Source organism: Myotis yumanensis, unplaced genomic scaffold (genome assembly GCF_028538775.1).
Source record: "Myotis yumanensis isolate MYYU_CA2020_CCGP unplaced genomic scaffold, mMyoYum1.0.hap1 SCAF_15, whole genome shotgun sequence".
NCBI classification, from domain to species: domain Eukaryota; kingdom Metazoa; phylum Chordata; class Mammalia; order Chiroptera; family Vespertilionidae; genus Myotis; species Myotis yumanensis.
This window is the reverse complement of record NW_027223766.1, coordinates 16635770-16663429: the sequence shown is the minus strand read 5'-3', so window position 1 is coordinate 16663429 and position 27660 is coordinate 16635770. Positions and strand designations below refer to the sequence as shown.

Genomic DNA, 27660 nt, shown 5'->3' with positions numbered 1-27660 from the left:
TAATTATCACTCTCGCATGGATCTTCCCTAACCTGGAGGTTCTGATGAATGAGTCTTGTGTGGGGTCTGGTAAGTAGTGTGTGTTTTGAAAGTTCTTCAAGTGATTCTGAGAATTAGTCCAATTTGACAAGCACTAGTCTAACAAAGGAAACATACTGACCATAAAAAAATATTTTGTTTTTATTGATTTTGAGAGAGGAAGGGAGAGAGGAACTGAACCACTATTCAGTTCACAGGACAGAAACAGTTTTATTCCAGCCCTTAAATCTGAGATTTCGTGCCATGGACACTGAACATCAATAGTAAGACAGAGCTGTCCTCAATATCATTAAGAAAAAACAGGGAGAGGTTTTATATGTAGGTACCTCATTCTAACCTTGGATAAAGAAAAAACCAACACAATACTTATTATAATTGATGTAGGAAAAGAACTGATGGAAAAATGACATTCCTTGGCCCTCTTCAGACATTCCGGTTCAGTAAATCTGGGTAGGCACCAGAAATTTGCATTTGTAATAAGTGCCATAAAAGTGGTCCAAGACCACATTTTTGCTCTGAGAGAATGCATGGTTGACAATATTTCTCAGTTTCAGGTTTAGAAATAAAATCTTGAGATATCCCACTTGTGATAGGCATTTTTTTGCAATTTTTTAAAAAAATGAAGCAGGAGAAGGAAGCATGATCAATCTACTTCCACAAAGTAGGCTGGGAGAACTTCTGTGGTGTAAGACAGAACTTCTTCTAGTGAAAACTTTTCTTCAATCCTTGGAAAAATCTAAAACGTAGGTTGTATCACATGCCAAGAGAATAGATGTTAGTCTCACCTTAAGAGGAAAAAGTTGATACTCAGTGGATTCAAATCTTAAAGAATCATAGGAAAAAAAATGGGAAAACTAATTGACTAGTAGTCTTCTCGTAGGGATTCTTTTTTAAAAAAAATATATTTTATTGATTTTTCACAGAGAAGAAGAGAGAGGGATAGAGAGTTAGAAACATCAATGAGAGAGAAATATCGATCAGCTGCCTCCTGCACACCTCCTACTGGGGATGTGCCCGCAACCAAGGTACATGCCCTTGGCCGAAATCAAACCTGGGACCTTTCAGTCCGCAGGCCTGAGCCAAACCAGTCAGGGTGGGATTCTTTTTTAAAAAGTAATTTTGTTTTTATTGATTTTGAGAGAGGAAGGGAGATAGATAGGAACATCAACGAGAGAGACAGAAGATGAAGATATGCAGAGAAGACAAAGTGATGACATGAATGTAGATACTGTTGAGTAAACAGAAAATGGGTAAGCAGAAGCTATGAGTAATCCAAACCTACTCGGTGTATTGAATGGGAGATAAAGGCCGGGGTGACAGAAACAAAAAGGAATGAAATCACCATAATGGTTGAGGACAAACTCTTGCTGTTGAGGAGGCAACAAAATGATTCCTAAATTGTGTGTGTACTCCAGCCTGTGTGAAGCATGGCTGGGTGTCAGATTGGTTCCTGTGAGCTTTGTGTGTTCCCATGAGATTCTTCTTATTCCTAAAACCTCAGCCCACAACTATATAGTCTAACCCAGGGGTGGGCAAACTTTTTGACTCGAGGGCCACAATGGGTTCTTAAACTGGACTGGAGGGCCAGAACAAAAGCATGGATGGAGTGTTTGTGTGAACTAATATAAATTCAAAGTAAACATCATTACATAAAAGGGAACGGTCTTTTTTTTTTCCTTCAGTTTTATTTATTTCAAACGGGCCGGATCCGGCCCATGGGCCGTAGTTTGCCCACGGCTGGTCTAACCACATAAATTAGTTTGCCAACCACGTGATGCTCTGCCCTATCTGTTTATGTGCATATGCTATTCCAAGTGAACAATTCTCACCTCCCAAATACCCCTCACTTCTGGCTGCTACCTGCTCATCGTTTAAGACTGAGCTCAGGCTTCTTACATCTTTCTACAACCTAACCAGGTTAGACTCTTCCTTTACTCCAAACATGGCACTGCATATTGTATGTGTGTCCCCACAACCAGAATATGCGTTTCTTTAGAGAGCAGGGATGCTGTTTTGTTCCCTTTTTTATCTCCAGTGCCTGATCCAGTCCCCAGCACAAAGTGGATACTTAACGAATGCCGTTGTTTTTGTTCAAGTTCCGTGGCTTTGACATTTTCAATAACCAATACGTTTGATAGCCTTTCATTATCACCCCTCTCCCAATAGGTCTACTTGCAGCTTAAAGTGTACCATGGTACTTCAGACAGTGATATGGAATCATGGCTTTGTGCATGAGATTTCCTCAGTTCTGAATGCCCTTCTCATCCCTGTTCCCTAACTCCCTCCAAGAATGGAAGCAGGAAGACCAAAGTTAAGGGCTGCTGCAGTAGTGCAGGAGAGAGATGATGATGGCTTGGACTAAGGAGTGCTGGTGGAGTAAGAGGGAGTGAGCAATTCTAGAGGTGGAATAGTCAGTACTTGGTAAAGAATTGGGAATGAGATGAGGGAGGGGGCATAACAATGACAATTAGGTTTTCTGATTTGATCAGAAAGAATGGAGAAGCAAGTTACTAGTAAGAGGTAACTAAACATTCAAATTCTATATAATCAGATATCTTGTCTAGATTTTGCTGATATGTGCGATCCTTAGGGAATGGGAATACTGATTTTTTTCTTTTTTGGTGCTGGTGTTGGGGAGGATATTTATAGTTATTTTTTAATTTTCCATTTTATTTTATTTTTTTAAATATATATTTTATTGGTTTTTTACAGAGAGGAAGGGAGAGGGATAGAGAGTTAGAAACATCGATGAGAGAGAAACATCGATCAGCTGCCTCCTGCACACCCCCTACCGGGGATGTGCCTGCAACCAAGGTACATGCCCTTGATGGGAATCGAACCTGGAACCCTTCAGTCCCCAGGATGACGCTCTATCCAGTGAGCCAAACCGGCTAGGGCAATTTTCCATTTTAACCATTTCAAGTATACCATTCAGTGGCATTAAGTACATTCTATTGTTTGTGTACAATTGTGTAGAATCATGACCACCATCTATCTCTAGAATTTTTTTCATTCTCCCAAACTGAAATTCCTTACCTACTAAACAATAATTCCCCACTTCTCCCTTCCCCCAATCCCTGGCATATACCATTTTACTGTCTCTATGAATTTGACTACTCTGGGTACCTTATACATGTGGAATCATATAATATCTGTCCGTTTGTGATCGGCTCATATCACTTAGTGCAGTGGTTCTCAACCTTCTGGCCCTTTAAATACAGTTCCTCATGTTGTGACCCAACCATAAAATTATTTTCATTGCTACTTCATAACTGTAATGTTGCTGTTATGAATCGTAATGTAAATATCTGATATGCAGGATGGTCTTAGGCGACCCCTGTGAAAGGGTCGTTAAGACCGCCAAAGGGGTCGCGACCCACAGGTTGAGAACCACTGACTTAGTGTAATGTCTCAAGTTTCATCCATGTTGTAGCATATGTCAGAATTTCCTTCCTTTTTAAGGCTCAATACTATTCCAGTGTATATATACACAACATTTTCATTTATTCACTCATCTTTCAATGGACACTTGGGTTGCTTCCACTATTTGGCTATTATTTTATTTTTTTAAAATATATTTTATTGATTTTTTTACAGAGAGGAAGGGAGAGGGATAGAGTTAGAAACATTGATGAGAGAGAAACATCGATCAGGTGCCTCCTGCACGCTCCCTACTGGGTATGTGCCCGCAACCAAGGTACATGCCCTTGACGGGAATCGAACCTGGGACCCTTGAGTCTGAAGGCCGACGCTCTATCCACTGAGCCAAACCTGTTAGGGCTATTTGGCTATTATTAATGATGCTGCCAGGAACCTGGGTGTACAAATATCTGCTCCAGTCCCTGTTTTCAATTCTTTTGGGTATATACCCAGAAATGGAATTTCTGGATCATATGGCAGTTCTATGTTTAAGTTTTTGAGGAACCACTATATTGTTTCCATGGACGCCACACCATTTTACAATCCCACCAGAAATGCACAAGAGTTCCAATTTCTCCATATCCTTCCTAACACCTATTTTCTTTAAAAAAAAAAAAAAAAAAAGAATAGCCATCCTAATGGGCATGAAGTGGCACCTCATTGTGGTTTTAATTTGCATTTCCCTAATCATTAGTAATGCTGAGCAACTTTGCATGTGTATATTGGCCATTTGTATACCTTCTTTGGAGAAGTTTCTATTCAAGTCCTTTGCCCAATTTTGAATTGGGTAGCTTGTTTTTTGTTGTTGAGTTCACAATTACTTTGTAATATGGAAAGGTTTCAGGAACACAACAGGTCTCTAGGGCAGTGATGGCGAACCTATGACACGCGTGTCAAAGGTGACACGCGAACTTATTTTTTTGGTTGATTTTTCTTTGTTAAATGGCATTTAAATATGTAAAATAAATATCAAAAAAATAAGTCTTTGTTTTACTATGGTTGCAAATACCAAAAAATTTCTATATGTGACACAGAACCAGAGTTAAGTTAGGGTTTTTCAAAATGCTGACACGCCGGGCTCAAAAGGTTCGCCATCACTGCTTGAGGGCATGAGAGTAGGTGTTCAGAATAGTATGAAAATGCAAGGGTCTTGGGGAAAAGGGCAGAAAGAGGGAGTTAAAAAGTATTAAAAGTCTTATCTTAGGAAAGAGTACAGAAATACATTCTCAGGATTTTGAGCTCATTTTAGTAATGTGATTTGATAACCTTGTGGGTTAAATAAGCATTGGTGGCCACACTGAGAACCTAACCACTACTTAAGAACATTACTTATATAAAAATGCACTGTCTTATAATCCTCTAATTAAAAGAATTGGTATAAGTGGAATACTACGCTGCTATAAAAAGGAACAGACACCAGGGGGGTGAGGTGATGAATGGGAGGTGGGGGGGAGGCAAGGGGGTATAAGGACACACATGTAATACCTTAATCAATAAAAGAATTGGGGAGAAACCAAGATGGCGGCATAGGTAAACACCGGAGTTTGCTGCCTCGAACAACCACTTTAAAAATACAACTAAAAAACTGAACGGACATCACCCAGAACCACAGGAAGGCTGGCTGAGGAGAGACTCTTCAACTAGAAGGAAAAACAACAGCATTACGAGGCCCAGAGGAGGCGCAGTGTGGAAAATTTAAAGGTACGGTGGTGCGGCGGTGCGCGTGCAAAGCGGGCTGGTGGCTGAGGGCGCGGTTGTCGTTTTCAATCAGGAGTGAGACTCAGACTCTGGGCTACAGATCCGGGCGAGTCTCTAGGGACCCAGACTCAAACGGGAGAAGCGGGACTGTCTGGCTACGGTCCCTCCGAGGTTTGCAGCGGTTGTGGGGACAGAGAGGCAGAGCCCCTGGAGACGGACTGAGAGCAGCCATAGCTGCTCCCTCCCCCCGCCCTGTTGAGCCCGCCCCGGCCAGGCCCTGCGCAGAGCCATTTGTCGATCGCCTCAGGCAAAGGCTGGACTAGCGCCTCCCCAGAGGACTGAAGTTTTTCACACAGCTGATTCCAACAGCCAGTCGGCCTGGTGGTCAAATCCCTCTAGTGTTAACTACAACAATTAAGGCTTGGCTAGAACAAGACTGCGCACAAAGACCACAAGGGGGTGCACCAAGAAAGCATAAAAGATGCGGAGACAAAAAAACATGACAGAAATGGAGGATATGGAGCTAAGAATCGCAATTTTGAGGGCTTGCTATAAACTTGTGCAGAGCCTCACGAAAACTAATGAGACCCTGGATGCTACGATAAAGAAATTAGAAAGTAAGCATACACGGACTGAAATAAAGAATATTATACCCAATAGCAGACCAGAGGAGCACAAGAATCAAACCAAAGATTTGACAAAAAACACCCAACTGGAAAAGCAAAATGAAAACAGAATCCGAAAGTGTGAAGATAGTGTAAGGAGCCTCTGGGACAGTTTCAAGCGTACCAACATCAGAATAATAGGGGTGCCAGAAGATGAAAGACAGCAAGATATTGAAAACCTATTTCAAGAAATAATGGCAGAAAACTTCCCCCACCTGGTGAAAGAAATGGACTTACAGGTCCAAGAAGCGCAGAGAACCCCAAACAAAAGGAATCCAAAGAGGACCACACCAAGACACATCATCATTAAAATGCCAAGAGCAAAAGACAAAGAGAGAATCTTAAAAGCAGCAAGAGAAAGAGACTCAATTACCTACAAGGGAATACCCATATGACTGTCAGCTGATTTCTCAACAGAAACTTTGCAGGCCAGAAGGGAATGGCAAGAAATATTCAAAGTGCTGAATACCAAGAACCTACAACCAAGATTACTTTATCCAGCAAAGCTATCATTCAGAACTGAAGGTCAGATAAAGAGCTTCACAGACAAGGAAAAGCTAAAGGAGTTCATCACCACTAAACCAGTATTATACGAAATACTGAAAGGTATCCTTTAAGAAGAGGAAGAAGAAAAAGGTAAAGATACAAATTGTGAACAACAAACATGCATCTATCAACAAGTGAATCTAAGAATGAAGTGAATAAATAATCTGATGTACAGAATGAACTGGTGATTATAATGAATCAGGGACATAGAAAGGGAATGGACTGACTATTCTTGGGGGGGGTAAGGGGAATGGGAGATTCGGGAAGAGACTGGACAAAAATCGTGCACCTATGGATGAGGACAGTGGGTGGGGAGTGAGGGCGGAGGGTGGGGCGGGAACTGGAAGGAGGGGAGTTATGGGGGGGGGGGGAAGAGGAACAAATGTAATCTGAACAATAAAAATTTAATAAAAAAAAAAAATAAAAGAATTGGTATATAATTCATATACTGTATATGTTTATGACTATTTCTATACTAAAACCTAAACGAGGAAAGTAAGTTGGTTATACTCATGGATTACAAAAATAATTATTATATAATGGTTTTAGCTGGGAATATAATATTTTTTAATTACCCGAAGTTGATATACATAAATCACTTGTGGAATCTATAATAATAAAAGCATAATATGCTAATTAGACTGGACAGCCGGACAACCTTCCAGACGAAGCAGGGGCTGCGAGGGCCAAGGCAAGCTGCTTCGGCTGCGAGGGCCGAGCCCCTTGCACAGCTTTCGTGCATTGGGCCTCTAGTATCATTATAAGAAAGTAAACACGATAAAGGGCTACAGAATACATAATCATGATATAATCGACAGAAACATGAAAACAAACCTATCATCTGAAGATATAAACAAGGTTTGCAGAAAAGGAAGGGTTACATAGAAATTACTAAAGCAGCTAGAGAACACAGTACCACTGGCCACTAGTAATAGGTAACCAATCTCCAAGAATAATATCCAGTTTAAATTATATAAGTTTTATTATTTTTAAAGTAATCATTTTACTTAATCAATTTAAGTGGATAAACTATTGGTTCCTGAATATTTGGTAAAATGTTACATGATCTAGGTTAGATAAATATTTTATATCATAGATGTAAAGTATAATTTATATATTTGAAAACGACATTATTTTAAAGTATGTCCAGAGTTATTTTAAATGTTATATACTCTATAATCTCCATAAATAATTAATAGTTAAGAAAACATACCATTCTCTAAAAACAAAACAACAGAACTTTCACTAATATGAAACTAAAGATGGGCTTTCCATTTCTTGTCAGGATCCATGTTGCTAACTGTGGAAAGAAAGAGTAAAATTTTAACAGTGGATAAGCAAATTCACTGGATTTTAAATTATTTTCTGGCTAAAAAAAGCATTCATTCCTAAAATAATTTTGTTGCTCAATATAAAGTTGGTATTTTTTTTTTTTGTATATTTAAGAACAATGATGAAGCTTCTACACAAAATTCAATCTTTGAACCAGTTGATTTTAAGGATAAAACTTTTATAAAGATTCTTAATTTGACAAATTAACGTAACACTAATAAACAATTGTAGAATTACTGCTTTAATATCTTTGAGTTTACTACCTTTAGGACTGCTAAAACCTTTAGCTGTTCCCAAATCTTCTACATGTAAAATTCTTCGTAGATCTTGTGGTCTAGGAGAAGAGAAGCTATTTTCCACTACATGCCTTTGACTGTCATTCTGGTGGGTGAGGTCTGGAACCTCTAAGCAAGATTCTAATTCCTGTGCAAGTGTTTGGTTCCCACGTGTGGCCCACTGGCCTTTCATTATTGACCCTTTCTAGTGCCTGTCTCTTTAACTTATAGTGATATTCAAGGGAGGACTCTAATGGCTGTTATTTTTCCTGAAAGGAACTAGTTCATTTGTAAAAAAAAAAAAAAAATTTAAATGCTGGCAGTAAAAGAAAATTTAGAAGTATACTTACATATCATTCCATCTTTTTCTAATTTTTTCAAATGAAGCAAGAGATTACGTTCAGCCACGATATGTAAATTCTCAGGAGTATTCTTAAAAAAGAGAAAGAAAACATTTTTTTTTTTAAAAAGGGACAGAGTTAAAGAAATGCAACAAAAGGAGAAAATTTTAACTTAAATTCATTTAAAAATTTTCATTTGATTGTTGACACTATTACAAATGTCTCCTGTTAAATTCACTTTTATATAGTAATAGCCAAAACTATTTCAGCTTGCTTCAGGCACTGTATTCTTATTTATATTTCTATAGATCAGGGGTTCTCAACCTGTGGGTCGCGACCCCTTTGGGGGGGTCAAACGACCCTTTCACAGGGGTTGCCAAAGACCATCGGAAAACACATATATAATTACACATTGTTTTTGTGATTAATCACTATGCTTTAATTATGTTCAATTTGTAACAATGAAAATACATCCTGCATATTAGGTATTTATATTACGATTCATAACAGTAGCACAATTATAGTTATGAAGCAGTAACGAAAATAATTTTATGGTTGGGGGTCACCACAACATGAGGAACTGTATTAAAGGGTCGCGGCATTAGGAAGGTTGAGAACCACTGCTATAGATAGAAGAGACTGTAAGTTCCATAAAGATGACAGTATGGTTTGTTTACTACTGAACACCAGAGCTTAGCATAATGGCACACAGTAGGAGCTAAATATTTTATGAATGAATAAATGTAAAAATTATCCTAGATAACTTTGATGATGCTACATACATTGGCCCTATGGTTTATTTATTAGGTTATATGATGATAACTTTTCACATTTAGTTTTCATCCTGGATACTTTTTTGGGACTTCTCTTAAACATTAATGTTTACAGTGCATTGTATCATTGACTCTCTTCTCTCTTTTTGTTAATACTCACCTGAGGATATTTTCTCCATTGATATTAGAGAGTGAGAAGGAGGGAGGAAGGGGTAGAGAGAGAGAGAAACACCAATGTGAAAGAGACACATTAATTGGTTGCCTCCCGCATGCGCCCCAACCAGGGCTGGAGATTGAACCTGCAACCAGTTTCATGCCCATGTCCAGGAATCAAACCCAAGACCCTTCAGTGCAGGGGCTGATGCTCTAACCATGAAGCCACAGTGGCCAGGGCTCTCTTCTTTTTTACTAACCCAACTTGCTACAGCACTATCACGCATTGATTCCCAAATATAAACCTCTAACCCTAAACTCCCCTTTAAGCTCCAGTACCATATCCTATCTCCACCAGTGTGATCTTCTAGAACAGGGGTGGGCAAACTTTTTGACTCGAGGGCCACAATGGGTTCTTAAACTGGCCCAGAGGGCTGGAACAAAAGCATGGATGGAGTGTTTGTGTGAACTAATATAAATTCAAAGTAAACATCATTACATAAAAGGGTACGGTCTTTTTTTTTTTTTTTTTATTCATTTCAAACAGGCTGTTCTAGAATGCATTATGTGACTCCCTTGCCCAAGATCTTTGAGTGATTGGTCATTCCCAGGTTTCTGGCTAAAGCTCAAATTTGTTAGCATGGCAATCAAGGCTTCTCATGACCTGATTATGCTTGTCTTTCCCGACTCATTTCCTGGGCCTCCCTTCCTGACCATCTATGCATTCATATGTGGTTTCTTCATGGGATTTCAAACACACACAATGCTCTTTTATTACTCCGTGTTTAAACACATCTTTCCTTGTTTAGATCCAATGAAATGATTTAAGTTTCTGAAGCTTTTCTGAGAAGCCTCATTATCTTACACCTTCATCGGCAGAATTTATCCCTCTTTCCTTGTGCCCTGACATATTGTACATAGGTCTTGGAGGAAGCCTGTTGTGATAGAAACAAGATTTGAATATCTGACATCTGACACTTGAGTATGTGACATCTGCTAGTTTTGTGCCCTTGAAAAAGTTACTTAACTTACACTTTCTGAGTCAGTTTAAAAAATATTTTTATTGACTTGAGAAGAGGAAGAGAGAAACATCAATGATGAGAGAGAATCATTGATCGACTGCCTCCTGCATACCTTCCACTGGGAATAGAGCTCGAAACCTTGGCATGTGCCCTGGCTGGGAGTCGAACCGTGACCTCCTGGTTCATAGGTTGACTCTCAACCACTAAGCAACACTGGTGAGACCTATGTTGGTTTTTTATTCTTTTAAACTGGAATAATTGTATCTTTATGCAGTAAAAATTTGAGGTATTTGAATTAGGTGCCTCAAATCACATTTGTTAAGGTAAAGCATTTAAATAGTGTCTACCACATAAAAATGTGCTAAGAAATGGGAGCTATTATGATAGTATTACAAGTATGTGTTGTTTTAAATATATTTTAATGATATATTTTATTGATTTCAGAGAGGAAGGGAGAGGAAGAGAGATAGAACCATCAATGATGAAAGAGAATCATTGATCAGCTGCCTCCTGCAAGCCCCACACCAGGGATTTAGCCCACAGCCCGGGCGTATGCCCTGACTGGGAATCAAACCAAGGCAGTCAATAAATGTTTGCTGAATGAATAAATCCTTTGCAATACTTAATGCTATTCTATATGCAACAGGTATTTTACACATAAACACAGTGAATACACAACTGAATACAATTCTGAATGCTAAACCAGTATTTAGGCATGCGCAGGTACTTGATGATGACTCATCTGTGAGAGTTATCAGAGTTCTGTCTGTATTTACAATAGAAAAAAAGCCCAAAAGCCCTAGCTGGTTTGGTTCAGTGGATAGAGCATCGGCCTGCAGACTGAAGGTCCAAGGTTCGATTCTGATCAAGGGCACATGCCCGGGTTGTGGGCTCGATCCCCAGTAGAGGGCATGCAGGAAGCAGCCGATCAATGATTCTCTCTCATCACTGATGTTTCTCTCTCTCTCTCCTTTCCTGTCTGAAATCAATAAAAAAATATGTATATATGAAAAAAGAAAAAAAAAAACCGATGTACTAATGAATAGTCTCAAGTGACTCTAGTCTAGTATTATGAGGGAATGAACTCTTTCACAGAATTTAAATATTTACATTATCCTTTTGCCAATGGCAGTCTTTTATCCTTGGCCATTTTATAACCCTTAATCTGTTTTTTTTCTTCTCCTTCCTTCCTTCCTTCCTCCCTTCCTCCCTCCCTCCCTCCCTCCCTCCCTCCCTCCCTCCCTCCCTTCTCTTTTTCTTCTTTCTTTCTTTCTTTCTTTCTTTCTTTCTTTCTTTCTTTCTTTCTTTCTTTCTTTCTTTCTTTTCTTTTCTTTCTTTCTTTTCTTTCTTTCTTTTTCTTTTCTTTCTTTTTCTTCTCTCTCTCTCTCTCTCTCTTTCCTTCCTTCCTTAACCCCTCCCCTCCCCTCTCCTCTCCCTTCCTTCCTTATCATCCCTCCCTTTTTAAAACAAAGCACACTGAGTGATGATCTTTTTTTGATAATTTGGGCCTTTAGGATATTAAGGCCCCTGCCTAAATGTAATTGGCCCCAGCTCATCTTCATGTATCTTCTGGCTGTAGATTGTGGTAGTGGGAGTTTTTAAACCCAGGTAATCGAACACCAAAGTCTACATTCTTAAGCTCTAAGCTATACTGTCTATTCAGCTGGTGTCTAATAAACATTTGTTGAAAAACTGAATTACATTAATCGAATGCCACATACTAGTAGTGCTGCCATATAGTGATGTGCTCAGATGCCATCGCAGTGAGGGGTTCTCTCTATGCACTAAATTTCTCTACTCATGTTCTTTACATGTACTTTTCCATTGTTAGGCATCGCTGCTAGTCCTCACTGCTGTATCCCAGTGTCTTTCTCGAGCAGATTGCCTCTTCTCACTTACAACAGGTAATCAAGATGGCTAGACCAACATGCAAGTCATTCCAAAACTTCATCATCATGCTGTTGGGAACCATCTGCTACAGAATGAAGTATATGGTTTAATGGTGGCTCAGAATGGTTATTTTTGTTCTCCAGGTTTTGTTTAACTTCTGGGTTCTAGAAAGTTGAGGTTTCAAAACTATATAAGTGGCATCACTTATAAAATTAACAGACTTATTCTGTCCTGGGAGGTGATAAGTTTTTTTATACCTATAGTTTATTAAATAGATTATTCTAATAAAATTGTGGTTATGTACAAATAAGATTAAAAAATTACCTTGTAAATCATTTTTACAAGCTCCATTACTGTAAATGATTTATCAGAATTTTCATGAAATACTTGAAGAATCTGCTGTTCTCGAGTATTTCTGTGAGAAATGTATTGTTGAATTTTAGCTTCAGCATTATGGATTACAGGGCCATGTCCTGAATTAGAATAATTATAAAATTTATTTCAACCAGATAAAAAATATTAAGTACAACTGGAATTCATTCATTTTATTTAAAAAGAATTCACATGATGTATTGAAATAGCACACTAAATACACAACAAGTAAGAATTATTTGGAAAACTATATAGATATAAGACTTAAAAATTACCTACAATGCCAAAACACATTAGACAATTACATCAAAACTATATAAAATGCTACTGTGTACATTAAAAAGTATAAAATAAAAATATAGCAATAGTAACAGGAACAACAGTAATGATAGGTAATATTTATGTAGTACTTATTTTTTTTCCTTTTAATCTTTATTGTTCAAAGTATTACATAGGTCCTCCTTTCCCCCCCCATTAACCTCTCAACCCTCATCCTGTCCTCCTTTTACTCCCCAGGCCACACCACCCCATTGTGTGTCCACAGGTTATGCATATATGCATACAAGTTCATTGGCTGATCTCTTCCCACCCACCTATAGAGTTCTTATTATTTGCCAGGCCTGCTCTAAATGCTATATATTATTTTTTACAAGAATCCCAAGAGGTAGGTACTATTATTATCCCTTTTTGGTAGCAGAAACTGAGGTCTAAGGAGAGTATCTAACCTGCCCACGGTCACACAGCTAAGGAGTGGAGCTGGGATTCTGACCCAGGAGCTTTCACCCCCTCGTCTCTTACCACTGTGCTACACTTACCTATAGAACAGTGGTTCTCAACCTTCTGGCCCTTTAAATACAGTTCCTCATGTTGTGACCCAACCATAAAATTATTTTCATTGCTACTTCATAACTGTAATGTTGCTACTGTTATGAATCGTAATGCAAATATCTGATATGCAGGATGGTCTTAGGCGACCCCTGTGAAAGGGTTGTTCGACCACCAAAGGGGTCACAACCCATAGGTTTGAGAACCGCTGCTATAGAAGATTGAAAAGGGGAATGTAAAAGTAGCTTCAGGGAAGTGACGCTATTAAAAATTCACAGGAATCACAGTAAAAATTTAAGAATCTTTTGTATAGGCTTGTAATTCAGAAATGTTGACAACCCGGATAAAGTTATATTGAAATTTACATGCTCTTTTAACACAGTGTAAATTAATATATTACACAAGTCTGCCAGAGGGATGTTTAAAATATGTGAGGAAAAGAAATGCAGAAGCAGGCTAACCTATTATCGTGTAATAAGCACGAGCACCAGGGTGCTGTTAGAATACTGACCCTCATTTACTAGCTGCCAGGCCGCGAAAGTCTCTGAACTGTTTCTTTAGCTGTGCAATGAGGATGCCACTACCTACTTCACTGGGTTTTTGTGAGGACCACAGCTCGCTGGAAAGGTCCCTGCAGGTACCTATGGGGAGCAGGCTTTAATAAATGGTAGCTATGGCTACGGAACATAATTTACATATAAGCTCCTGCTGTGCTAATAAGCCAGTTCACTGGATTCACTAAAACGAACACTCTACGGGCCTTTCCTAGGCAGCCTCTCATTAGCTTTGCTTGAATGTGAGTGCACCAATTCTCTTTGCTTTAAAAATAGCTGTCAGCTTCCATTCCTTTTATGTCATAATACTAGAGGCCCAGTGCATGAAATTCGTGCGGGGGGGTGGGTCCCTCAGCCTGGCCTGTGCCCTCTCACAGCCTGGGAGCCCCGCAATCGACTGCCCTGCAGAGGGAGGCCCCGCCCACTGGTCGGTGGCCTGGCCCTGCCTCCTTGGGGTGATCGACTGCGGAGCCTCCTTCCCCCCTATCCCCAATCGATCGCCTGGGCCTCCCTCTGTGGGGCGATCGTGGGGCGATGGCGGGGCCTCCCGACCAATTGCATTGCACCTGCCTTGGCTGGCCTGGCGCCAGTGCATGCCATAGTGTGGTCATCGAACTCCAGATGGTTGTTCTGCTGTTTGGCCGTTTGGTCGATTTTTGTATTATGCTTTTATTATTATAGATTAATCCAAATGCCCAGGATACGTTTTCTACCTCCTCAGCAGTAGAAACTCATGAGAGAATAGGAGGGTAGTAAAGATACTGTATTTTCAGATCTTTCCATGGCTCTTTGGTTAGGAATAAGTTAGAAGGACTTAAAAAATTAAGTAATCTAGTCTTTTTTCCCTTCTGGGCCCTATTGTTGGGTCCCTGTGTGTTTCTTAGCTTTCAGGATGGAGTGGAGATTCATATTGCAGAGCAGTGCAGTGACAACTGAGATACTAATGACAGATTTCTTTTCCTGGATAATCTAGATAAATATACGATTTTACAGCTCATATGGAAGATACTACTGCAATAGTGTGAGTTAAAACAACTAAAAGCTCAGAGGTCAAATGTTACCCATGGTTACATGGCTAAAATGTGGTCCATGACAGAAATCAGATTAACAAAATTGAAGATCACTTATGGAATGAAAAAATTTTCTTGTTCCTCTGTAAGTTATTTTCCTTGTTTAATAGTTCCATTAATAGTTGTTCAGATATTAAAAAATAACCCTCATATGTTTATAAAAAGTCATTAATATAAATTGTGGCCTTTTAAAAAATATTGCATGGCTAGACAGGAGCTAGGGCTATAATTTAAAGAAGCAGTTTACATGTCTGACTTCAAGGCCAAAAACACAAAGAACCCCCCCCCGCCACACACACACACACACACACACATCAAAATGAATCTTTCTTATCATCTGACACAAATGGTTTACCAGATTTAAAAATTACCCACCTGGATATATAATACCAGCTTTGATTTTCAGTAACTTTTTTAGGGAGTTCATATAATCATAGAGGTCTTCAAATACAGTTGTTCCTTCCCCTAGGATGCAATCTCCAGAAAAGAGAGCATTTTCCTCCTCTAAAAGTAGAGCCATATGATCATCAGTGTGGCCAGGTGTGTATATAACTCTGGTTAAAAGAAGAAATAGAAATAATCATGAACTCTTAAGCTTAGAAGAAATTTTGAGAAGCAAATTATTCTATGCTTTCCTCTGAACAAGACACTAATAAATAATGTCAGTAAGTTAAAAAGCTTTTTCTCTTGTCACTCACTTAAAATTATCACCAGATATTTTTTCCCTTTATTTTTTATTTTTATTTATTTATTTTTTATTTTTTTTATTTTTCGCTTAAAGTATTACAAAGGGTATTACATAAGTGTCCTTTCCCCCCCCCCCCTTCACAAACCCCTACCCTCCCTTACCCCCCAGTGTCTTATGTCCATTAGTTATGCTTATATGCATGCATACAAGTCCTTCGGTTGATCTCTTACTCCCCTCCCTCCTGCCCCCCAACTCTCTCTGGCCTTCCCACTGCAGTTTGACAATCAGTTTGAGGCAGCTCTGCCTCTGTATCTATTATTGTTCAAAAGTTTGTAATGGTCTTTATTATCCATGAATGAGTGAGATCATGTGGTATTTTTCCTTCATTGACTGGCTTGTTTCACTTAGCATAATGCTATTTTTTCCCTTTAATAAAATCAAATTTCTCACTCTGAAGTGCAAATTTAATACTTTCCCCACATTTTTTCTTATTTTATAAGTAATGAATATGGCTTACAACAAGTTTGGGGTGGGGGAAAAAGGAAAGTACTTACAGTAGATAAAAATCACCAATCTTTCTACTACTTAGAGATAGTGCTTTTATTTTTTAAGAACATATATATTTTTTGCCTTGGCCGTTGCTGCTCAGTGGTTAGAATGCTGGCCTGCACACTGAAGGTATGCGGGTTCAATTCCCAGTCAAGGCCACATACTTGGGTTGCAGGTTCACTCCCCAGCCTCATTGAGGCACGTGTAGGAGACAACCAATCTATGTGTTTCTCTCATATCATGCTTCTCTCCTTCCTCCTCATTAGCAACTAAAGGCTCAGTATTTTCAGTGGATACTCTGCCAAACACTTAAAGTCAGATAACTGCACTACTACTTAACCTATCCCAGAGCATAGAAAAAGAAGGAAAAGTTATGAATCCCAAACCTGACAAAGGTTGCACAAAAAGAAAACTATTGCCTGATCTCACTAATGAATAGTTATAAAAATCTTAACTAAAATATTAACAAATAGAATCCTAGAACATATTTAAAAATAATATCATGATCAAGTACAATTTATTAAAAAAAATTCAGATGTTTCAATTTTAGGAGATCCCTGCAAATCATAATAAAGCTATGGAGAAAAGAAGTAAGGTCATCTCCTAGACACTGCAAAGACATCTGGCAAAATTCAACTCTTAAGAAAACTGAAGCGACTGTAACTTAGAAGAGTTTCTCGTTTGCCAAAAAATCCAATCAAATCCTTAACGTTAAATATTGCAACTGTAAAGCTCTTTAAAAGAGTCTGCTAACAATGTAAGAGATATGAAGTATAAGAACATGAGGTACTCGTGTAATGGGAGCAATTATTTTTGAGAGGCATTAAGAACTGATTTTAGGAACTATTATGCTTTTATGGTTTGCAAGTATGTGCTGTACATATGGCAAATTGATTACTATATTTAGTAATGGTGAGGTATTGAAGAGATGTTAAAATCATCTCTTTTGTCTGATTAAACCTGCTGCAACCAGTTAATGAAAGTATTCCATGTTATATGAAAATAATTGCAGGAGATACATTTCCAGCAACTATAAAACTATGTGGTGTGGGTATCTGTCTTATCTTATGGAGAATCTTATGAATAGTCACACATAGAAGGTGTTTACAAATGGAACCTCAACCTTTTTTTTTTTTCATCTACATATACTCATTTGGAGAACCATTCTTTTAGGGACTGCAAACTGCCTTACCCATCAATGTGCTTGCAATGCCTCCTTAATTATTCCCCTCCTACTTCCCATGCCAGAACTCAGTAATGGTTTTCTTTGATAATTTCTAGGCTGACGGCAATAATATTTCTTAAATTAGTGGATCAGAACTTCCAACCCTCCAGTCACCTGGGTGGCTAATGCTTTAATTTGCATAAAAACTGTGTTAAAATTTACTTCACGTAGGCGGAGGAGAAAAGGAAATGACATCAGAGGTGCTTTGTTAAAGATCAGAAGAACTGCAGCTGTGCCTCCTATTCATCAGGTAGAGCATTCATCTAGTTCTGTGACACAGTAGACTTTATTAGAACGGCTCTCTTAGAAAATTTAGAGCAGTCAACAAAAGCTGTCAGATTAACTTGAGAACTTAAATTCAAGTTCACTAGAAAAGTCCTGAGCGTTACATCTAGAATCCTTACTGAAAACCTTGATAACTTCCTATTTTTTTACTAATGGGTTCTTGGTGGGTACTATCTCTCTATTGTATTTTTTTCCTTTTCAGAATTGGCAGGTAGACAAGATCACCTGGATGTCAAATATTTGGGACTTAAGTAAATTTTAACCTTCTGTTTATGGAACTTTTGTAAGATCAATTCTTTGTGTTAATATTTAAAACTATTAGATTTTACTGACTATAAACATGGAAACTGGAAACCACATCTATAGTATATTAAGTGTTCTATTCAGATTTTAGCATCATTGGAATTTACATTTTGAGAAAAGATTATTTACTAGATCATAAAAAAAGTGTCTTTTTTTGATTCTGTGTTAGTTTTCCCCTCAAATCTTAAAATAGATACCCATATTAGCTTAATCAGAATGCAGTACAACAAAAATTAAATGGAATTCACATAATATTGAGATCCTGGGCATCAATTCATCCATGAAACAAGATAGTATTCAACTGAGGGGGTGGGGTCATGACAGGAAGCAAGTACGTGGGTGGCTCTCAGGCACTGATCTCCTTTCTAGATCTGCAAACTGCTCATATGGTTTGTTCAGTTTTTAACAATTCACCGCCGTGCACACTGATGATATACACTTTTCTGTTTGTATACTTTAAAAGCTTAAAATACACGGTCTGTTCACAGCAGATGGGTGGTAGTTAACCGCCAAGAGTTCAATAGTCTTAATCTGCATATTAGGTACAGATCTAATATCCATGCTTCTGTGATAACTGATAAACCAGTACTGTGGTTCCCACACCTGAGACAGAAGACTTGATGAGCTACCTCCTCCTGTCTCTACTCCCTTCTTTAACTTGGCCCAGGGCTGGTGTGTGAGGGGGGCATCCAGCATTGTCAAGAATACTCTTTGAAGTAATAATGCAGTGTTTGATTTTCTGTGGTATCATCAATATATGATACTGTATTTCCCAGCCTCTCTACAGTCAGGAGTGACACATGACTGAATTGACAGGCAATGCAACAGAAGGCCTGGTCCATGAAAACCTCCTATGCAACATCCCTTTCACTCTCCTCCACTCACTGGACTGATGGTGATGAGCACGGCAATCTTGAAGGACTAGTATTGAGGATGGAGGACTCCACAAGAATCCTGGAACATTAATGCAGGAGGGCCATTTGCTAATCAGGAACCGTTTTTGGACTTTATGTGACTGAAAATTAAACTTATTTCATGTTTGAGCTATTATACATTTCTGGGTTGGTTTGCTATAGCAACTGACATTAACTAATACTAGAGGCCCAGTGCATGAAATTTGTGCACTGGTAGAGTCCTAGCAGCTGCCGGCTGCCAGTCTGGGCCTCCCTTCCTTCTCCTGGCTGCCTGCCAGGGCTAGGGCCTCCCTCCCTTCCTCTGGCCGGCCCGCCCCCTGGTTGAACTACTGGAAGAACTCCAGTTGAGGGGACAATTTGCATACTATCCTTTTATTATATAGGATTGTGAACCTAAGGAACTGATTAACTTTTAAGGAGATACCTACTTACACACCAAAATTATAATTTAATAAGTGCTATAATAAAATAATAAAAATTACATAAAAGTTGGAGGAGGAAGTTTCTTTCCGGGAGGGGTTCTTGAAGTAACATGTAAACCGAGGTTTGAAGACTAAATGGGTAATTTATCAGGGGGACAAGGTGGAGGGGAAGGGCTGAGGCCTCGTAAAGGGGAGGGTATGAGCAAAGGCATGGACAGACAGAATGTGCTCAGGAGTATTTGGATATGGCTAATTGTGTTTGTGAGGGGAGTGGTAGGAACTAAGACTAGAAAAGTGGTTTGGGGCCAGGCTGTGGTAAGGAGAATAAACATGATCTTGTATGCAGTGAGAATTATTCAAGGTTTCAAGTGACAGAGCATACTAAGAGTAAACTGGAAAGGGAAGAGCCTGGAGATTCCTGGCTTAGAAGTAGTGGCAGTGAACACAAAGAAAAAGAGACAGCAGTGACAAATACTTTTGAGGTAAGAACTAATGTGAATAGCCCTGGTCAGTGTGGCTCGGTTGGGTGTCATCCTGCACACTGAAAGGTTGCCAATTTGATTCCTGGTCCAGGCACATGCCTGGGTTGTGGGCTTGATCCCTGGTTGGGGGCAAGTAGGAGGCAGTTGATTAATGTTTTGCTCTCACATTGATGTTACTCTCTCCCTCTAAAAAAAAATCAATAAATAAACTAACGTGATTAGATGTCTTGGGCAGGGGGAGGGGATAAAGGTGAAGAGGAGTTAAGTTGTATCATAGAAGAAAAAAAATCTTAAGTACTGAGAGAAGTGGGTGTTCTGAAATCAGGAAGTCAGGACAGATGGTGGAGAGAGAGGAGAATCATCATAATTACTTGAGTTTTAAAATTACTGAGTTGAAAACACCTTTTTGAATCCCTTGAACAGGTCATGGGGGATTATGGGTCTGGCCTAAAATGTATTTACTTCAGGTATGGGTCATTTTTTGGAAGTGAGAATAGGAGAAAACCCTTAATTTTCCAGCAGGAAATTCTAATCTATTTTGTAATTTAAATTTTATTCATTAAGAAGTGGTAATCATATAATTTAAACAAGTAATTATAAAAGAGTAGATAGAGGGAGAAGTCTTTCTTTTTCTCTGTTTCTCAAGCAACCCATTTTCTCTTCCCAGAATAACCAATGTTATCAGATATCTTATATTCTTCTTCCTGAGACAGTCTTCAGTCAGACAAGCAAATATGTGGAAATCTTCCTTTCCCCCTCCTCTTTTATAACACACTAGAGGCCCAATGCACGAAATTCAGACAAGAGTAGGCTTTTCTTCCCCCGGCTGCCGGCACCAGCTTTCCTCTGGCACCTGGGACCTGGGCTTCCCTCACAGTGCTGCTTCTTCTGGAAGGATGTCCAGTCTAATTAGCATATTACGCTTTTATTATTATAGATATACATAAACTACCCCCTCCCCGCACCACCTTCCCTGGCCAATGGTCATTTACATACCTTAGAGTGGCACCCTCAGTCTTAACCAAATCTCCATCTTTCAGATAAATATATTGTTGCTCTCCATCTCCTATAATTTCTTCTCTCTGAGGATTCCGTGGGAGTTTTTTAATGCAATATGGAGTGTCTAGTGACAAAACATGTAAAATATTTAAGTCACACTTTAAATGACAATTCAGCCTTTTAAGAGGCCAGTTTTCATAGAATACCTGTGAGTAGCTGCAAAAAATATTAACATTAGAGACAATAGAAAATGAGGTGAATTATAGCTGCTTATCTCTGGGATGGTAACTGTTTCTTCTATCTCAACAAAAGATCTTTCACTCTCTAATGCCCTCCTAGCTCTACATAAAAGTCTTTGTGTTTTTCTAGTCACTCCTATTTTATACAATAGTTTGAAAGTTCTTCATAATCTCAGCTAGCTTTGAAATCAAGATGGGTATTGAAGAGGGAGTAATATAAAACGTAGGAACTTTTCTCTGTCTAGGTGCCTAACATATAGTAAAAGAAGTCCTGGCATCATGGCATTAGTTAATAATAAAAGAATCCTGCCGAAACCGGTTTGGCTCAGTGGATGGAGCGTCGGCCTGCGGACTGAAAGGTCCCGGGTTCGATTCCGGTCAAGGGCATGTACCTGGGTTGCGTGCACATCCCCAGTAGGAGATGTGCAGGAGGCAGCTGATCGATGTTTCTCTCTCATTGATGTTTCTAACTCTCTATCTCTCTCCCTTCCTCTGTGGAAAGTCAATAGAATATATTAAAAAAAAAAAAATAATAAAAGAATCCTATCTAATAAAAGAGAAACACGGTCATTAGCGTACGACCGCTACCCTTCCCATTGGCTAATCAGGGCGATATGCAAATTAACTGCCAGCCAAGATTGTGGCCGGCAGCCAGGCAGCTGGAAGCAAACATGAGGCTTGCTTGCTTCAGTGAAGGAGGACTCCAATGTTCCCCGCCTGCCTTGCCAGCCTCTGAGCTGGCAGTGTGAAACATTGTAACAAATATAGAAGCTAAACAAAACCCCAGAAACCAGCTTTCAGCCGGCCGGAATCTCAGAGCTGGAGATGATACAGTGTTTTGATTATAGAACCGAAACAAACCAGATACCTGCTTTCATCAGCCAAGGCCTTGGCCCAGAATAAAAAAAAAAAGAAAAAAAGGAGCGGTTGGGAGCTTCAGTCACCCACCAGCCTGAAAACAGCCATCATCCCCTCATCCAGGCTGGCCAGGCACCCCAGTGGGGACCCCGACCCTGATCCAGGACACCCTTCAGGGCAAACCAGCCAGCCCCCACCCGTGCACCAGGCCTCTATTCTATATAGTAAAAGGGTAATATGCCTCCCGGCACCGGGATCAGCATGACAGGGGGCAGCGCCCAAACCCCCTGATCGCCCTGTGGCTCTGTGTGTGACAGAAGGCGGGGGCCACAACCTCCCTATCCGCCCTGCTCTGTTCGTGACAGGGGAAGGTGCCCCAACCCCCTGATCAGCCCTGCTCTGTGCCTGATAGGGGGGAGCTCCCCAACCCCCTGATCGCCCTGCGGCTCTGTGTGTGTCAGGGTGCAGCACCCTAACCCCCTGATCGGCCCTGCCCTGAGTGTGACAGTGGCGGCACCCCAACCTCCTGATCAGCCCTGCTCTGTGGGTGATAGAGGGCGGCGCCCCAACCCCCCTATCGGCCCTGCTCTGTGAGTGACGGGGGGAGCTCCGCAACCCCCTGATAGGCCCTGCTCTGTGCGTGACAGGGGGGAGCTCCTCAACCCCCTGCTCGGCCCTGCTCTGTGCATGACAGGGGGCAGCGCCCCAACCCTCTGATCCGCCCTGCTCTGTGTGTGACAGGGGGCGGTGCCCCAACTCCCCTATTGGCCCCACTCTGTGCGTGACAGGGGGGAGCTCCTCAACCCCCTGATCGGCCCTGCTCTGTGTGTGACAGGGTACGGAGCCCCAACTGCCCTGATGGGCCCTGCTCTGTGCATTACAGGGGGCAACACCCCAACCCCCTTATCGGCTCTGCTCTGTGTGTGACTAGGGGTGGCATTGCGACCTTCTGATCCGCCCTGCTCTGTGCATGACAGGGGGCAGCGCCCCAACTCTCCAATCGGCCCTGCTCTGAATCCAACCAGGAGCTGCACCTAGGGATTGGGCCTGTCCTCTGCCACTCGGGAGCGGGCCTAAACCAGCAGGTCATTATCTCCTGAGGGGTCTCAGACTGTGAGAGGGCACAGGATGGGCAGAGGGACCCCCCTCACCCAGTGCACAAATTTTTGTGCACCGGGCCTCTAGTGATAATATAAAGCTCTTTCTAGGAATGCTTAGAGGAAGCCCCAAACTCAGGGCTAAGATATTAAAACATTAAAACAAATTCAACCCATACTACCTGTCATCAATGCAAAGAAAATAAATTAATTAATTAGCCAATCAATAGCTGATTGCGTTATTTAACCAGTATAGTGAATGTAAGCGCCATGACATCAAAGTGCTTAAAAGCTCTCATAGTTGGGGCACTAAAACTTACAAACAGGAAAGAATTAAACAACTATACTCAGTACCATTTAATGAATACTAAATGGACAATTCAGCTAATTAAAGCAAAATGAGGTTGGAGAAAGGAGAAACAATTAGGAAAGAATTCATAAATATCATAAAACTTGAGGTGTGGCTTACAGGATGAGCAGGATGAGAAAAAGGTTCAGACAGGTAAAGGGAACAGCATTAGTAAAGCCATAGAAATGAGAATGAACATGGCATACGGGCAACAGCAGAACACTACCAATTTGTCTAACACAAAATACTGGCTGGGAAGAGTAAAGATAAGTAGGATTAGTAAGGTGAGCTCAGATCCTGGAGGGCCCTAAATTGCCTTTCACAGAATAGAGGAATTTATACTTTGCTGTATGTGGCCCATGTATGCACTTTAGTGTTAACAGGTCGATCAATATGGCAGCTGTAGTGATCAATATGGCAGCTGCAGGTGGGGAGCCCGGAGGGGGAGAAATCAAAAGACCAGGAGGGGATGACTGTAATAACCCAGCTGGAAGGTAATATTAGCGCCAGGGTGTTACCAATGGAAATGCAGAGGGAGAAAAGACATCCAGAGAAAAACTGACAACACATAGAAATCTGGGTAAGTATGAAGGATAAAGAAGATAGAAAACCGCAATATAATAAAAATAAAATAACCCAATAGCAACTGGATTTTCTCTCTCTAGCCTCAGACTCCATTATTTTGTATCTTTGAGGCTGAAGCAAGAAATAATATGCTATTCTGGGAACTGTCTCCATTATAGAGCCATATGGTGAGGTTTTTTTGGTTTGTTTTTATTTTTAATCTATATAATTTTGTTTTGTAGTAAAGAAGTGGAAGTATATTTCTAGTTATGAGACCTCTGACAGACAATATTTCCAAAAAAACTCAAAATTACAAAACACATGCCATACTATAAAATAATGCTGTGTCAGCTTTAAAAATTATATGTAAATATAAAAGCATACATCCTATTCTCAATAGCAATCTATACAGACAGGATGTAGAAGGGTATGCTGAAAGCAATCATCCTATATAATAAAAGCCTAATATGCTAAGTGTCTGATGATATCCTAAGGTTGCTCAACTGCTTGCTATGACGTGCACTGACCACCAGGGGGCAGACAGTTGACTCGTCGCTATGATGTACACTGACCACCAGGGGCAGACGCTCAACCAGTAGGTTAGCTTGCTACTGGGGTCTGCCTGATCGGGACTGAGCAAGACGGGCCAGACACATCCTGGATCCCTACCACATTCCCTCCCTGGCTGGCCTACCTTCTGCATCCTTCCCTGGCCCCGATCATGCACCGCTGGGGTCCCTCGGCCTGGCCTGCACCTTCTTGCAATCCGGGACCCCTCAGGATATGTTGGAGAGCTGGTTTCAGCCTGATGCAGAATGACTGGTTGCTATGATGTGCACTGACCACCAGAGGGCAAAAGCTCAATGCAGGAGCTTCCCCCTGGTGGTCAGTGTGCTCCCCCTCAGCCAGAAGCTGGGCTCACAGCTGGCGAGAGCAGTGGCGATGGCGGGAGCCTCTCCCGCCTCTGCGGCAGCGCTAAGGATATCCGACTGCTGGCTTAGGTCCAGGGACAGTGCCTAAGCCGGCAGCTGGAAATCCCCCGAGGGCTGCCAGACTGCATGAGGGCACAGGCCAGGCTGAGAGACTCCCCCAGAGTGCAAGAATTTTGTGCACTGGGCCTCTAGTTTAGTAAGAATTATTATTTTTAGTCAAAGCTTATTGAGATATAATTCACATACAATAAAATTCCCCCTTTTAAAGCATAAAATTCAGTGTTTTTTTTTTTAGTCTATTCAAAGAATTGTTCAACCACCACCATCTAGTTTTAGGACATTTTCAAAACCCCTCATAGCCACCTCATACGTAATGGTAGTCACTCTCTAGTCTCTCTTTCCAGCCCCTGGCAACTACTTACATAATTATTTTAACAGTCATTTGCTAAGGTCTGAATAATGAATTATAACATCATCGCTAAGGCTAAATATTTAAGCAGATACAAACATGTGATATTATTTACGTGTAATACTTTCTATAGAAACACATTCTAATTGAATAGCATAGAAGCAAACATCTGACTCTAGGACTTGAATGTGAAATAAATGGCAATGACCCAACTTCAGCTGCAAAATTGATAACAAAATATATTTTATAAGATTTACTCAAAAACAAACCCAAAACAAAACACTCAAGCAGCTTGGGTCTATATAGTTCTCACATCTAGTAAACTTCTGGCTCCCTGTAAGCCACGAGTTCCAAAATGAAACACTGATTTTATTTAAAAAATTTGTAAGCAGGTTGCTTCAGAATTACTCTATCTTCCTACAGAAATATTATAAACGGCATTCATAATTTTGGTGTGGCCTGTAAAAAAATATAGATTATTAGCAATGTAAAGGAGCCATACTAATAATTAAAAAACAACAACAGTAAAACAATGTAGAACGAAGGAAATGATAATAAAACAAAATGAACAAGAATGGTAATGGTTAAGGATTTAGGGAATGAAGAAATACAAAGGATTTTTGGGGGAAGATTCTGAAAGGTACCTCTGTACATTTTCAGGGCTGAGTAACTCAAAGTCTACATTGCAGCTGGTCTAGCTTCAATAAAGTTCAGAATGAAAGACATCAAGCCACTTTTCAAATAAAGCATTAAAAGTTTAGTGGCTATAAAGCAGTATCAAATTTCTCCTTGATTTTCTTTAATTTCATAGGTAATCTTTTATGTAAATATTCATTATTTTAAAGGAACCCAAAACTATTTCAATTTTTAACTTAGAGAAAGTTAAGTCAAATGTCCATTAACAGGTGAATGGATAAATAAATTGTAGTGTATTCCTACCATCGATTACTATTTGGCAATAAAAAGGAACAAACTACTGATATGTGAAACATGGGTGAATCTCAGAGATGTGATGCTGCGTCAAAGAAGCCAGAGAGTGATCCTGCATGCGTCCATTATGTGACACTGCAGACAGGCAAAACTAAGCCACAGTGAAATAAAGCAGATGAGTGGGTGCTGGAGGTGGAGGGGAATCATTGCAGGGCGCCTCTGTAGGGTAAGAAAGGGACCTCTTTCTGGGTAAGTGCTCTTTACGTTGATGGGATTGGTCACATAGCTTTTGATAAACTACACACTTAAAAAACAGGTACATTTTATGTATGTAAATTCAAGCTCAGTAAAATTGACTTGTGAAGGAAAAAAAGCAGGCCATAAACATTTTAATTTTTAAATTGACCCTCATGCTAAGAGTTGACCAAAGCTAATTAAGGATCCTCAGCATAGTTTTTTAATTGACAAAATTTTATGGGTAGATAGACAAGAGAAAGAAGGGTGAGGAAAAGTCAGAGTGGGAGAGAATGGTTTCCTGTGGCATACAGTTCCCCTGGATTGGAATAAAGGAGGGAAGAGGGTAAGAAAGTTAGGTTAGACAGTTTCTTATAATGAGCAGCCTGGTGATATTGGCTGGTGTAGCTGAGAATATCTTTCCATCCCAATTGCAGTCTTAAGGCCTAAAAAGAAGATGCTTAAAAATATTTAGTTGTGAATAAACATTCATTACGTCCTTGTCCTTTATCTGCCTTGAACATGGCCAGCACACCCCCATTCTAGTATCTGCTCCTGCAATGCCCTTTGCCTGGTATGCCCTGCTCTGATACATATATAGCTTACTCTCTCTCCCTGTCCACCCTAATATAACAGCCACTGCTCTCTTCCACTTTATTCTCTCTCCCTCTTTTCTTCACTTAGTTTAGTTTTCTTCATAGCACCTATCACCATCTGATCTATTACTTACTTACCATTTACCTTCCCTACTAGAATGAAGCCCAATGAAAGTGGAGTCATTGTTTTAATCACTGCTACATCCTTTGTGCCAAGAACAGTGCTTGGACATAGCAGCAACTTGAATATTTGTTAAAGAAATGAATGAATGAATCTATGTTTATGATGGTGGGATGAGGGAATAAGGAGAGAGATAGTAAAGTGTTAATACTGAATAAATTTCAAGAACAAAGATCTTTCATCAGTATTATACAGTATACAGATAACTGAAAGTTATGGAAGACCTGAGATCATGTTTAGAATGTGGACAATAACAGCAACTACCTCAACAGTGCCTGGCACACAGTAAATAGTCAACAACAGTATGAAATCTGAAGTAGCAACTGTCACACAGACTAAATTAAAACTGATGATCACTGGGCAAAGGGGAAAAATAAGGGAGAGGAGATTTGAAATAGAAAATAGAATTTCTACTTTTTTCCTTTGTTA

General features: G+C 40.0%; 1 protein-coding gene across 1 annotated transcript in view; it reads right to left on the bottom strand.

Annotated features, from left to right (window-relative positions):
- Positions 1 to 6733: 6733 nt before the first annotated feature.
- The window catches only part of LACTB2 (lactamase beta 2), a 30035-nt gene continuing 9108 nt past the window's right edge, over positions 6734 to 27660 (bottom strand). Inside the window, exons 3-7 of the mRNA XM_070391871.1 lie at positions 20840 to 20966; positions 15351 to 15529; positions 12479 to 12627; positions 8326 to 8407; positions 6734 to 7668 (exon numbers count right to left, since the gene is read on the bottom strand). Of these exons, the coding sequence (XP_070247972.1) occupies positions 7625 to 7668; positions 8326 to 8407; positions 12479 to 12627; positions 15351 to 15529; positions 20840 to 20966 (581 nt within the window). The 3' untranslated portion in view covers positions 6734 to 7624. The remainder of the gene's footprint in view (positions 7669 to 8325; positions 8408 to 12478; positions 12628 to 15350; positions 15530 to 20839; positions 20967 to 27660) is intronic.